This window comes from Ovis canadensis, chromosome 13, assembly GCF_042477335.2.
Source record: "Ovis canadensis isolate MfBH-ARS-UI-01 breed Bighorn chromosome 13, ARS-UI_OviCan_v2, whole genome shotgun sequence".
In the NCBI taxonomy this organism is placed as follows: Eukaryota; Metazoa; Chordata; class Mammalia; order Artiodactyla; family Bovidae; genus Ovis; species Ovis canadensis.
This window is the reverse complement of record NC_091257.1, coordinates 48,102,162-48,116,865: the sequence shown is the minus strand read 5'-3', so window position 1 is coordinate 48,116,865 and position 14,704 is coordinate 48,102,162. Positions and strand designations below refer to the sequence as shown.

The 14,704-nt window shown below is 37.2% G+C and overlaps 1 protein-coding gene across 1 annotated transcript in view; it reads right to left on the bottom strand.

Annotated features, from left to right (window-relative positions):
• Positions 1 to 2,197: 2,197 nt before the first annotated feature.
• The window catches only part of KIF5B (kinesin family member 5B), a 47,756-nt gene continuing 35,249 nt past the window's right edge, over positions 2,198 to 14,704 (bottom strand). The window contains exons 17-27 of the mRNA XM_069547626.1: positions 14,479 to 14,667; positions 13,702 to 13,819; positions 12,919 to 12,980; positions 12,713 to 12,822; positions 11,592 to 11,693; positions 10,768 to 10,828; positions 10,587 to 10,658; positions 10,127 to 10,231; positions 8,853 to 9,069; positions 8,216 to 8,342; positions 2,198 to 4,651 (exon numbers count right to left, since the gene is read on the bottom strand). Coding sequence (XP_069403727.1) covers positions 4,645 to 4,651; positions 8,216 to 8,342; positions 8,853 to 9,069; positions 10,127 to 10,231; positions 10,587 to 10,658; positions 10,768 to 10,828; positions 11,592 to 11,693; positions 12,713 to 12,822; positions 12,919 to 12,980; positions 13,702 to 13,819; positions 14,479 to 14,667 — 1,170 coding nt within the window. The 3' untranslated portion in view covers positions 2,198 to 4,644. The remainder of the gene's footprint in view (positions 4,652 to 8,215; positions 8,343 to 8,852; positions 9,070 to 10,126; positions 10,232 to 10,586; positions 10,659 to 10,767; positions 10,829 to 11,591; positions 11,694 to 12,712; positions 12,823 to 12,918; positions 12,981 to 13,701; positions 13,820 to 14,478; positions 14,668 to 14,704) is intronic.

Sequence of the window (14,704 nt, the reverse complement as noted above, 5' to 3'; positions counted from 1 at the left end):
TCTCATTGTAAAAGTGTAGCTGCTGCCCACGGGATGGTGAAGAGGCTTGCTAGGTTTCCCAGGCTACAGCTGGTCCACAGTCACTAGGCAAGCAGGGTGGTCAGGCCAAGTCAAGATGCTGGCTGGGACCAGGCAGAAGGAAACACCTTCGCTGGGATCTAGGTGGTCCAAGGCCACCCACCTCCCACCCCTGACCATTGATCAGGTGGACAGGATATGCCTGTGTTTGCTGAAGAGTAAACACACAGGAGACGCAGCCTGCTGCCAGAAAGGTGGGCACATGACCAGTGCCACAAGCTAAGGGACTGTGCACCCTGGGTGCTGCCCACACTGAAACCCCCTTCATGTCACTGATGACAGGATGGTATTAAACAAGAGGCAAACCCGGGACTTCCCTGGTGGTTCAGTGGTTAAGAACCCACCTTCCAATGCAGGCAGGGGAAACAAGTTCAATCCCTGGTGGGGGAACTAAGATCCCATATGCCTTGGGGGAACTAAGCCCATGCCACAGTTAGAAGCCTGTGTGCTGCAACTAAGACCCGACGCAGCGAAGACTAACAAATATTAAAACAAAACCAAACCCAAGAGGAAACCAAAGCATGCCAGAGCAGAGAAAGGAGAAATGAAATGCCGAGGGTCCAGCTCACTGCCCATGTTGGCCATCCTATCAGTCTACTGGGGCTAGGGAAACCAAGCACCACAGACAAGGTGAGGTAATTAGAGATGGATGGCTTCAGTTCTGGAGGCTGCAAGCTGCAATCCAGGGTGTGGGCAGGGCTGGCTCCTTGTGAGGGCTCTTCCGGCCTCTCCTTGGCTTGCAGATGGCCATCTTCTCCCTTTTCCTCCCCTCTGTGCATGTCAAACGTCCTCTATAATAAAGGTAGATTTGGAGAGGAGAAGCATCATACATCACTAACTGGCACTCTCAAGTATTCCCGGCTCTTCTATCCAGACACCCTCTCCTTTACCCTCTCTAGATAACAGGATCATGCTAGCGTGTTGGAGAGGCAGTCGCCAAGCTGTGCAGCAATGAAGCCAGCATCAGGGGTCAAACTGTTTCCGGTTTAGACAGACTTTCAATTAGTCCCATTTCAGGCTACTTTTATCGCTACTTCCAGACCTACCAAAGGTCACGTTCATGACCATTTGGGGGGTCTTTTGGAGGCAAGGGGAATACTAAGTTGCTTCTTGGCATTCCCCACTGCTTGTCCAGTCAGGTTTCTGGGGTCTGCTGAGGTTGCTTTCCTGCCCCAAATGTTAGTTTGTTGTCTCCTGTTCTTTGAGGCTTTATAAATCAGTAAATGTACCTTTTAGAGTAGTTTTAACTTAAAGCAGGGTAGCAAAGGTAATACGGAGAATCCCCTCAAACTCTTCCTCCTAACAGTGCTATCTTCCATCACCACTGCACCTTGGTCACAAGAAGTCAGCCAGCACACCACTGCTAACAGATTTCACCAGTTTCCCCACTGATGTCTTTAAGTAATTTTGGCTGTACTGGGTCTTCCCTGCTGTGCAGGCTTTTCTCCAGTTGCGGAGAATGAGGGGTACTCTCTAGTTTTGGTGCACAGGCTTCTCACTGTGGTGGCTTCTTTTCATGTGGAGCACAGGATCAATGGATGTGGTGCTCATGCTTAGTTGCTCTGCGGCATGTGGGATATTCCCAGGCCAGGAATTGAACCCCTCCCCTGCATTGGCAGGTGAATTTTTACCAGAGCCAAAAAGGAAGCCCCAACTGATGTCTTTTTACTGTTCCAGGGCTCAACCCAGGCCACCATACCACATCACTGCATCTAGTTGTCAAGTCTCCAGAGTCCCCTCAGATATGTCCTCTCCTGGTTTTCCATGATCTTGACACTTTGGAAGAGTCCTGGCCAGGTATTTGCTAGAATGTCCCTCTATTTGGATTGTGTGGTATTTTTCTCATGATCAGACAAGGGTTATGGTTTTGGGGGAAGAATAACAGAGTGACATGTCCTTATCACAGTTCAGTAAAATAACAGATTGATGATTCATCTCTAGCTCTTAATTCTTTAGCCTATTTAATACTTGATACCCAAAGCACATGCAATTCATTAGGAAACAAAATATACTAAACATAATGACACACTAGTGACTATTCTGTCAAGAAAAAAGGCCACTTGGTCATGTAAAATCAACCTGATATATCACTGAATCACATTTTAAGAAAGTCACTGCATTTCAAAAAATTTTTTCCTTTTTATTTAAACATAAAAGACATTTACAGCATGCAGGTCAACTTAAAATTATATGGCGTCTTCCCAAACCAATTATCTCTGCATGTATCTTCAAGCACTGAAAAGAAACCAACGTATTCCACAGGCAGACTCAGACTCTTCTATCATCTCCTGCCAAATTGAGTTACACACAGTAGTTTTCTTAAATTAGGCAAATAATTTAACTGATCACCATGAATAAATATTACTTTCATTTCACTGAGTTTCTTTTCTGAACCATTTATCAATGCGATTCAGACGAACATTATTTAGTCAAAAAAAAAAAAAAGACACTGTAAATTGAAATAAGTATCAATGTTCCAGGTGATCAGAAATTTTCACTTATAAGAGTAAAGGCTGTGTTTAATGACCTACCATAGCAAAAGCAGTTCAATTAAAACAAATTTATGAAATTCTCTGTACATTTTGTGAAAGTCTGAAATTATAAATAGAAAAACCCATTGAGATATTTTAAAAACCCTAACATTGTGTATTCTGAACCACACACTAGTTACAATTCATTGTTTGTTACACAGCACCAATACCTGTGATACATCTTACAAGAAAGAAACTCCTATATTCAGACAAAAGAGAGAAAAAAATTTCTGCTTCATTTAAGAATACTGCCCCAAAAAGCAAGCTCTCATTTGGAAACAAAATACAAATGTCTGTGTGAACGCAGCCAAACATTTCTTCATTTAGAAAATTATCACCACCAACAGGCGGAAGCACGGGTTTAGTTAACTGCATTGCTTCAGTCTTGCCGCTCTACAAGTTTTCATCTCAATTTTTGGAGTGTTTCTTTTGATCAAGCCTAAAAACAATACAATCATTTTAAAGGTTGCTGCAGATCAGAACAGCAAGGATTTTTGACTGTTAAAAAAATAAATAAATTTATCTTTTAAATCAAAATTATTATAAAAGTGGAAATTACAATAGTTAAGGAAATAGAAAAATAAGCCAATTATGATCTGAGTCTTCTGACTATGGCTCCAAATTTAATACAAATATCTGTATATAAAACTTTTTCAAAAAGTTAATTCTGCCACCCAGATCCTAACACAGAACTTTCCAGCTTTCTCCTCTGAGTAACTTTACATCCCCAGTCTTTGCAAATTTCTGCTAACACAGTTGCAGTTACCCACTCCCAAGTGGTGAAGCAAATATTGAAATCTCTTTCCCTATTACTTTTATAGTTTCTAAAATAAACTGTTGACTTAGTTTAATCATCTGAGGAAGAAGTGGCAAAAACAGATACACGTAATTATAAAATTACCAGCTACCGCCAACGAAATAATTTGAGTATTATTAGTGACTTGCAAATAATTTACTACTCCTAGACTAAATAAGAAGTATGTTATAGTGTATGATTTAGTGTAGGAGGTTAAAGACACCTCAGGGATTTTCAGACCACAATTTACCTATGTATTTATAAATTCGCCATTTATTTGTCCCATCCTTCCACATGTTTTCTCAACTTCCAAATGCTATAAATTTAGATCAACCAATACAGTACTAATATAAAATTATGTTTAATCCTATAATATCCATATCTTAGTTCATTTCATTATATTAAGTTGACAGATTATCCACCCAATTCTTAATATATATTAACTAACAGGCTCACAAAGCAAGGTGTTTCCATTCCATCAAGCTATGTGTATACAGCATTGGGAAGAAGAGAAATCAATTTCTTTTCCAAACTGTTTTTCTTAAACAAAAGCAAAAGATTTGCTTTTGATAGTGTGAAATATTTCTATTCAAGATAATTCAGCAGTAGGCATTTCACAAGATAATTAAGAAGCCTTGCCCAGTCTCAAGTGTCTAGTTAGGCAGTTTTAAAGGTTTCAGTGCTCAGAGAGTAGTTTTCAGAAGCAAACTTCAGAGATGATGCACGTAATTTTAACTCTGAAGTCATTTAAAGGATTTTTAAGTACAGTACTGACCTGATATAATTTGTGGGCATGTAGTGTTGTAAGTGGTAAAATTTAAGACATTTAATCTAAAAGTTCCATTTCCCCTAAAATAAGATATTATTTTATAAGAAAAGAAAAACAAGCAGTAGCAGCTAGGTAACTTAAACTAAGATTAAAAAATAAACACGAACAAGTACAAAAAGCACAGTCCTATATGATACAGTTAGCTTGGCACAGTGAAGACTAAATTTAAGACATGAAAGACAAACTGTGTAATAAATAGGGCCACAGTTATAAACTGTCGTTTTTCCCTCCTAAGACGCCAGAATTGCACTCTAGTTGTGTTGGGAAGCAGCAGAGTTTACAAGAGTGGGTAGGAAACAGCTGTACAGGCCAGGTACAATTTATACACTAAAAAACGTTATAATTCTAGAGTTCCCAAGGGATACAGGCTACAGTCATTGAATTATGTCCTCTTCATACTTCAATTACTTTTAACACCTGAAGATGGAAAAAAGCAGAGGAAATATTATTTATACAAAACCTGTGTTTGAAAAAAATGAAACGAAATACACCAATTAGTTTAAAAACAATTAACCAACAGCTTTGACCACTTCCCCCAAAACTAAAAAGATTGCAACAATGAATGATTTTATTTCTTTTCCTTTTATTTGTCTCCTAAGCAGAGCTATCTAGGGACAGTACAGTATTGAAAAAGTCAACCCTGCATTTGCTTTTACTTACCCCAAGACCTATGAGTAAGCTGATATATAAATTACAGTTTTGTTTTTTTTTTTAAAGAAAAAGATGGTCAATAAAATGCCAGTCAGTAGACAGTGTCAGTGACATTAAGCCAAGGACCACTAATTAACTAGCAAAGAGGTGGGGTGTACCAATAAGCACAAAGTACATGTGCTACGGAAGGCAACAATGAAATAACAATCCCAGAGACTTCCCCTGTGGTCCAGTGTTAGGACTGGGCACTTTCACTGCTGTGGCCCAAAGTTCAATCCCTGGTCAGGGAACTAAAAATCCCAAAAGCCGTGAGGTGTGGCCAAAAGAAAAAAAAAAGGAAGTAAAATAAAATAAAAGTAAACAATCCCAGTAGGAGTTACCTGGAGGCATCCTTGTAATCCACTGCCTACTTACCTCTGTGTTTATTAGAAAACCTCAACCTGTCCAAAGCATCATGCAGCTAGAAGAACCAACCAGCCACGCAAAACTGGTACTGCAAGTATCACTGTCATTCATACATTGCCATCTCTCCCCAAAATAAATCCAGTGTTTTGAAATGCTTTTCTTAATAATTAAAAAATCTCTACAAAGTAGTTATCATATATTCCTCAATCTGGGCTTAAGATTGATCACTCCAAGATTTTTAAAAATAATAACCATTATCCTTTGGACCAGCAATGAAACAAACCTGTACGTAATCATACTTTTATAGTTACTTCAAGTCTTGAAAACCTGTGTTAGCTAGGTTAGCCAACTCCCTCAAGTGCTTAAGCACTGTCATTACACTGGATAAGCAATCTGCTGCAAAAACCTAGCTTTACTTAACAAAGGTCATGGACTATGCTATCTGCAAATGAGATAGGAGTTCAAAGTTCACATGTGAATTTTAATGTGAGGACAATATTCAAAACAGATAAACTTTTACCTGTATTTATTTATATGTATCCTTTGAAAATTCTTTTGCCCACCTTCAATTTCAGAAAAGGCAGCTTGCATTTCCTCAACATCTGCTCAGTACTAGGTAGTGATGCCTTAACTTGTATAATTCTCAAGAATGACTTTCATTTTATTAATAAAGAGGCTCAACAAGTTATTAATCCAAAGGGGGAAAAACAGAGGCAGGACAACCACTGTAATGTTTGCTGATATGACACAATATTAAACACATACCACCTACAATGTAATCCTGTAAAAATGTGCACAAGAATTCAATAAATGCTTTTAATAAACAGGAAACAGAGGAACACAGCAGCTGCATCTAGAAACAAGCAAACACCAGAGGTGGCATATGCTCCAGAAAATTGGCCTTTTCTATTTAGTAAGTCAATGTCATTAAACAAACAAAAAAAAAGAGGGTGGGGTGTTATTCTAGCATTAAGAGAGACTTAAGGCAAATAACCTAATGTAAACATCAGTTCTGGATTATTCCCAGGTTTAGACAAACCAGCTGTAAAATATTTAAAAATCAGTAAGTAATCAGAAAGTTCCAAATATGGATTGCTGCTGCTGCTGCTGCTAAGTCGCTTCAGTCATGTCCGACTCTGTGCGACCCCATAGACGGCAGCCTACCAGGCTCCCTCGTCCCTGGGATTCTCCAGGCCAGAACACTGGAGTGGGTTGCCATTTCCTTCTCCAATACATGACAATGAAAAATGAAAGTGAAGTTGCTCAGTCATGTCTGACTCTTAGTGACCCCATGGACAGCAGCCTACCAGACTCTTTCATCCATGGGATTTTCCAGGCAAGAGTACTGGAGTGGGTTGCCATTGCCTTCTCTGCAAATATGGATTGATATAATATTAAAATATTTTGTCAGTTGTGATAATGTTGAGGTATATAGAAAAATGTTTTATTTCAGAGATACATTAAATGGGTCATAAACTTCATAATTTACTTTTATGCCTAACAGTTTTTAAAAAGGAGTGAAAACAAGCAATCAACTGTTAAAAAAGTAACTTGCTCAAGTTCTTAAAAGTAAAAAAATCAGAATTCAAACTTAGGTGGATTCCAATATCCATTAACTCTTTCACTGTGTCACTCTCTTGAAACTTCTATTATGTGGACAAAAAACTGTATTAAATGTATGGAAATGTGAATTCTCCAGAATGCTGCTTAATATTCTACTCAAATTGCAAGCCAATGTTATGCAAAAATGACAAAGTAAAAACAAGGGAGATTAAAATAAAACAACTTTAGTGTTTGTCAGAAACAAAACCAGTAAAGTATCTCATATTATACTGTATTTTTTAGCTTCCTTAGTTTCCAAACCACCTACACACTTGGGACTTGCTAAGAATTAAATCTGATAAAATAATAGGCAGCTATAATTAGTCATGCTGTACTAAGAAAATGTTCACAATATATTGCCAAGTTAAAAAATCAGGCTATCAGCATATTCAGAATAGCATAGTATACTGGTAGTATGTTACAGTTATTTATATTTTAACCTTCCTAATTTAAAAGTTATATTTAAAGAAAGTTCCAGAAGGATATATATATTGGGTGGTATTTCCAGATCTATTTTCTTGGTTTGTGATAATTGTTTATCCTTCGACCGGGTGCAGCTATTACTTGTATTTAGAAAGAAACAAGTAAGAACTCATAAATCAGTCAGAAAAACCACTCACAACAGTAAAAGGGCAAAGGACCCAGAAAAAAAACTTATATAAATGGGCCAACAAACATTTCATTCACAAATCAATGAGATGCTTATTCCAGCCTATTAAACTGGACACTTAAAAACTATTAATACCAGCAAAGATGCAACAAAATAGACAGTGTCCTTGGCTATGATATAATTTAGCATAGCCATGGAATAGCAGTGTGTTAATATGTGTCAAGAATCTTACAAATGTTCACTTTCTTGTGATTCCACTTATGGGAATCTTCTGGAAATAATCTGAAAGTAAGGAGGTATAAAAAGATGTTTCATTACTTCAAATTTCATACATGAAAATTTCAACACTGGAAAATTCCAAGTATGAAAAAATTAACATAACTAAATATCCAGTAAAATAGCCATAAAACCATGCATGGTATTTATACTAGATAACAGTTAAGTAACAGTTTTTAAAAAATGACCCAATATTAGGTGAAAAACATTAAGAACACAAATTTGAATATGCAGATACTATGATCTGAATTATGAAAAAACTCTAAAGGAAACCATGGTAAGTTACTTTCAGAATCCCATATATAAAAAGAAAACATGCTACTAATGTTAGAATCCAAAAAGTATTTAACCACCAGTGGCTGAACACCTCCCATGGATAGCTGTGATTCAAAAGCCAGAGAGAGCTCACAAACCCGCGGGTGTCGTGGGGAGCTTACACCTGCTTGCCTCCTCCACCTCGCACAGCCACCGGCTGGCTGTTCTGAACAAATGCACCTCCTCCACGAATCGCACTTGGATGAGTTGGAGAAGCTGCTGGATGTTGCCCGGGACGAATAGGTTTAGCTAGTATGAAAAACAAATGCTTACTTTAGTCTCTTCTCTTTATTTACAACAAATTCCCAAAGGTTTTTTCTTTGGCTTTTTGTTTCTCAGCAAATCCTTCCATCTCTCTTTTTCTTTTCAGTTACATCCTTTTGTCGAGGACCTACACAATCCTTAAAAATCTTGTTGAAAGGTTAAATTTAATAACCTCTTAAAAACCTTATTCCTGTTATCACTGCTTTACAATTAAAGCACGAGATACTGGATGACATTTTCTTGCAAGTCTCTTCTTGCTTTAATAACAGTACTCTTCTTAGTTTCTCTAAACCTGACCAGTCTTGCTCACCGAGTTCTGACTTAGCTCCTTCCCCTGCTAAGGTGGCTATGCCTCAATGCTCTTCACTCCCAACAGTGCCACCCTCTAGTAAACTAGAAAATGTTAACAAATACCATATGACAGATCAGATTACATTCTCAAGTAAATAAAAATATTCAAACCAAAGTTTCATGGGTTTATCACGTCCTACTAACCAATCTGTGCAGAATGTCCTCTTCTGGCCATATTCTTTGACCTGACTGCTTCCTTTATACGATCTACTTCCTGCTGATAACGTTTGCGATCGCGAGATGCATTTTCTTTGGCTTCTTTCAGCGCAGACTCCAAAGCTTTCACCCTCTCAGCTGTAGCTCTGAGTCGCTTTTCCAGCTTAGGGAGCTCACAGCGAAGATCTGCATTGTCACGTACCAGCTAAAGGAAGGCACAGAAAACAAGGATTCTGGCTTTACTGATGATTTGCAAAAATATAAACATTTAGAAACTTCTCTTGGGGAAAAAAAAAAAACACACTACATTTTATGTTAAGGTTTTCCCACAGCTAGTTTAATTTAGGCAGCAACATCCAGATAATACATATATCTATAAATATACTCACATGTCTCCCCCAAAATATAATTTCATTCAATACTGAGGGGCTGGTGACTGTTCTTTCCCCCCATGACAATATGTTATAACACAGCATTAGGTCTCTTCATTAAGAGACTCATCTAGTGGACATGAAAACCCTTTTAGATACAGTAAGATCCACAACTAAACGTAAACTTAACAAGTCCTTAATAAGTGCTGAAAGAAAGGCTGAAATTTCCTGAATCTCACTCTAGTGCAAACACCAGGTTTATAGTAACAAAGGCATACAACAATTAAGTATGCCACGGAGCTTAAAAAATAAGTAACTGAATCATGTTATCAAGCCTTAATAAAAGAAAAAAGTAAACCAAACAAACCCCACAGTAAGTATTCCTCTTTTTGGGCCACACTGCACAGCTTGCGGGATCTTAGGTTCCCTGACCAGGGATCGAATCTGGACCCCCATAACGGACATGTAGAGTTCTAACCACTGGACTGCTAGGGAAGTCCCTACTTTACAAAAAAAAGTGAACTGCCTTGTTATTTTATATATTTCACACTCTGAGCTATTAACTGTATGAAGACCAAAACAAACAAACAAACAAACGGTATTTTAACTTAAAGACTTGTCTCCCAGAGATTTAAAAATGACCATGAATTAAGGAAACTGATAGATCTGAAGCCCTACAAAGAAAATAACAACCCATCTTTTCTTGGCCTCTTGATAAAAAGCTGTTAAAAATAGTAACTAATGTAAAAATTGCTAGTGGTTTATTTATATAATTGCATGACAGAGTAACAGAATGGCTCAGGGTATGAAAATCCTTAGGACTCTTAAGATTCAAATGCTTGTCACTCCTCAGTTTTTATTGCAGTGACACTGGAATAGACTCTTTACTACCTGTTTGTGGACTTTGGTGAGTTGTTCCAGATTATTTTCAAGAAAGGAGATTTTCTGCTTCTGAGCAGCACTGCCTCCTGTGTCATCTGAATCAATCTCGGCACTCTAGAAAAAGATCAATCAATGCTATGAAGAAATATTACTGGATCAAATAAAAGGTCTAAGTTTAACTACTACCAAAGCTGTTACGACAATGTAAAGTTATTTCCCTTGTGAATACAATTAGACACAGAAAGCACTACTGTAAGGCAAAAGGAGAAGGGGGTGGCAGAGGATGTGATGGTTAGATAGGATCATTGGCTCAATGGACATGAATTTGAGCAAACTCTGGGAGACAGAGGAGGTCAGAGGAACAAGGTGTGCTGCAGTCCATGGTGTTGCAAAGAGTCAGACATGGCTTAGCGATGAACAACAAAAACAACAAGCACCACTACATCAATATCCACCCTGGCATTATTACCTTTTTAACCCTGGTGGCCAAGTCCTGAACAAAGAGCTTCCGCAGGTTGTGTAAAGTCTGAAGTTCCTTTGCCTTGAATTAAGAAAGCAGTATTTTTAGAAGCTGGTCTTCAAATTTACTAAAACCAGGGGAAGAATCCATTAATATTCCCCAATCCTATTTATTTCCAAGTTTTTCTTACCACTGTCTCTTCCAAACCTTTCAAGTCTTGTCTTGCTTGTTCTCGTCTATCTTGCATAACCCTGAACAGTAGAATATACAAATACAATAAATATGGGCTCAACTTTGAGTCCATAAATTCTAGTTTTATTTAGTACAAGTATTCAATCAAATATTTTTATCTGACAGGATCAATGCTTAAATTCATATATGAAAAAGATCTTATTTTGAAAAAATTTACCAATGTTTAGCCTTTCAAAGAAATTTCTATATGCCTTATAATCTTCTAAAATCTATAGGTTATCAGGAAAGAACTGTCATAATATAGCAATGGGAGAGATGAAAGAATATGTGGCAGAATTTAAGGAATAAGGAGTGGTTCTTTCTGAATTTTAAAATATGTATTATCATATAGCATATCAGAAACAACTCTGACTAAAGGAAAATTACAGATTATAAATTACTGAAGACAAAAAAGAATGTGTTTTTATGCAAGACCAAATCTGACAAAAACAGTTTTTGTGGCAGAAATCTAAATTTTGTAGAAATCTAAATTTTTGTAGAAATCTAAATTTCTAAATGTCATGCTTTAAGTTTGTTTTTATGATGGATCTTGAAGTAATCTGAATCTTAATTATCAGTGAAATATAAGACCTTGGTTTCACTAAAGTACAAGAATGCACTGTATGTTTTTAGGTATAAAACAAACCAACTCAGAAGGTTTAAGAAAAACACCTCTTCACCTACACAAAGTGAAACATTAATCCACTGAATATAACAGAGCAATGCCTGCAATTCTCTAATTTAGTTTTTTATTTTTAAACTTGAATCAAAACATCTACTCACGTAAGTTCATGTAGTTTTCTGCTCTTTTCCTGATCTGTAGCTTTCAACTTTTCATGTTCTACTCTTAGGCGTTCTTGCTCTAACATCATTTTCTGGTTTTGGCTGACAAAATAAAAAACACCTCACAAGATCAAAATCATCATTTTCTGAATGCTGTATTTGAAAATTTTCAAAGTCTTAAATTCTGTAGTCCCACCATTCACATACACCAGGCCTCCTCTTTTAGGCTGCCGTCCACAGAGGCAGAAAGAGGATATGGCCACATTCAGCCATATGATATTTTTCAGTTTGGTCTGAAACATCTTGATTTCCTATGTTTCATTCTCCTGAATTCTTTCCCTAAATTCATTAACAGAAAATTCGATGCCCCAAGCTTTGTCATCATTTTTTGTTACTCTCCTTTGCCTCCTACTCAAATCATGATTTGGTCAAAGACCTCAAATTTCTATCAAGTCTATGCTATATGTGTATGGCTGTGGAAGTAAGAAAAATATGTTCTAGAAAAACTAAGACAACCACTACTATTTAAAGAAACATTTTTAAAACCACAATTTTCAAAAAGTTTTTCTCAGGAATTCCCTGGTGGTCCAGTGATTAAGAATCCACCTTGCAGTGGAGGAACTCGGGTTCAATCCTTGGTTGGGGAACTAAGACCCCATATGCCGTGGGGCAACTGAGCTCTCATGCCTCAACCAGAGAGCCCGAGTGCTACAAACTATAGAGCCCAGACTCCCTACAGCCATGCACCACAGTTAGAGAGGGCTGCATGCCCCAAACAGGAGCCAATGCAGCCTAAAATAAATAATTATTTTTTAAAAACGTTAAGGAAAGGATCTGGAGAAGATAGTGATGTGTATCTGAAATAATGGTTAAAGTTGGGGAATTTTTTTTTTATTGACTATTACATCAAAAGACCTAAGAAAAATTTTCAAAAACTTCCACTGGAACTAGAAGTTCCACTCACAAATGAAGATTCTTTATTTTCAAGTCAAAAATTGTTTCACAGAAAAATGCAGGTTAGAAACATTACCCACCAGTGACCTTTTATGTCTTCCTGTCTAAACAGTTAAGTCTTTCCAAGTTAGTTTCTACTACCTCAGAAGAAAGGAAAGCACACTTACTCTTGAAGATCAGTAATAAGTTTTTCTTTTGCCTCGACTTCATCTCTCAAACTACTGATTTGTTTTTGATGAGTTTCTCTATGGCTTTGGATCTGCTGTTCAACAGCTTGCTAAAATAATTGGGGGAAAAGGATTTTAAGTCAGATTAATCATGATTAATAATGATGAATTAAAACCATTAGAGTCCAATGTTACACCAAACTTACCTTAACTTCATTTGCCGTCTGAACCTTATTCAAGTGCTCCTTTTCCATTTCATGCACTTTCTCTGTTTGGGTGGGAAGAGAAAACAGAAGAGAGTTCTTGATACAAACCAAGGGGCAAATGGGTTTTATGGGTTTAATGGGCTTTCTCTGGTGGCTCAGTGGTAAAGAATCCTCCTGCCAAAGCAGGAGACATGGGTTCAATCCCTGGGTGGGCAAGGTCCCTTGGAGAAGGAAATGGCAAACCACTCTAGTATTCTTGCCTGGAAAATCCCATGGACAGAGGAAACTGGCAATCTATAGTCAGACACGACTGACTGACTAAACAACTTTCCTTAATAGTACTTGACTTTAAATTACCCAAATGCCACATAGTAAATTTCACTCAGGACATACTGATTAGTAACCATAGTTATATTCTCTGTATTGATATTACGGTTTCATTTTTTTTTTGCCAAATTCTGGAATAGATGGGCTACCATGTCTAGGGAAACAAGAGACAGCTTTCTAAGTCCCCTGTGTCAGGACACATGCACATGGCACACGTACACGCGCGTGTGCACACACACACAACTTAGAAATTCCTCGATTGGTTATTTCCATATTCAAAAACAATTTCAAAACTATGTTTCAAAGCCACACTAAAATGTAATATTTACTATTCCAATTGGTCTGTATTCCTACTAATGTATTCTCCATCAGTGTGAATATGTTTACTACAATCATACTGAAGTCAGTAACAGTTCATAACATAGATATAACTCATGAATAACTGGAACAGAGTACCTTGTGCTCGAAGCTGGACTAGCTCTTCACTGAGGGAATCAACAGACTCCTCCAGCTGTCTTTTCTTTTGCTCCACATTTTGAAGATACTCAGTCAATGATTTGATTTTGGCTTCATGCTTTTGAGGAAAATAAACTGTTATGAAGTGGAGCCAATGAATGGAGGCAAACCGCTCATACACACTCAGTTGTTCAGAATATTTGACAGTAAGCAAGATTTATCAATATATTAAACATAAAATAAACTTACAGAACAAGGTACTTAAGACCAAAATGTTCAAGGGCAAGTTTTTATAATGATAAAGAATTTAATCCATGAAATGGTCATCTGTGCAGTTTCTAACACTTACAAAATAAGGCACTTTAAAGGCTGATTTATGAAGTAATATTCTTACTGTTATCTCCAACTAACATTAACCTCTACCTTTCTCCTCCAATTCCTATCCTGCTGAATGGTCTCATCCATTTAGTTGCCAAAGCCATATAACTGGCCCTGCAGTTTTGCTTATGCTAGAATTATTCCAGATTCAATAGTCATCAGTCATAGCTCTCTAGTAAATTCCTATACTTAACATATACATGTCACCAAATATAACCCGGTTAAATCATTCGTGTTATCACACTGCAGCTAGAGTAGGAAAAAGTAGCTGAATTAACTGCTTTATGTTGTTACTCAAAATAACCTACAAAAGGTCATTTTTCTTAGAACTTTAACAATAAATAAAATTTATATGTGGCTGTTCAAAAAAATGAGGAAGGTTTGTTCTGTAACACATACTTGAGAGATACGAAGCTGGCATGCTGCTAACTCCTTTTCATTTTCTTCCATTTTTTTGTTGCTCTCAGTTTGTGTGCTTTCTAACTGTTTGCACCGTTTTACCATAGTTTTTACTTCTGACTTCATTTTGCTAATGTAGAGCCTTGCAACAGTGAATTCTTCATCTATCATGCCAGTTCCCTCAGGCTGCTGTGAGAAAAGGAAAAATAGAAATGAAAGATGAAAA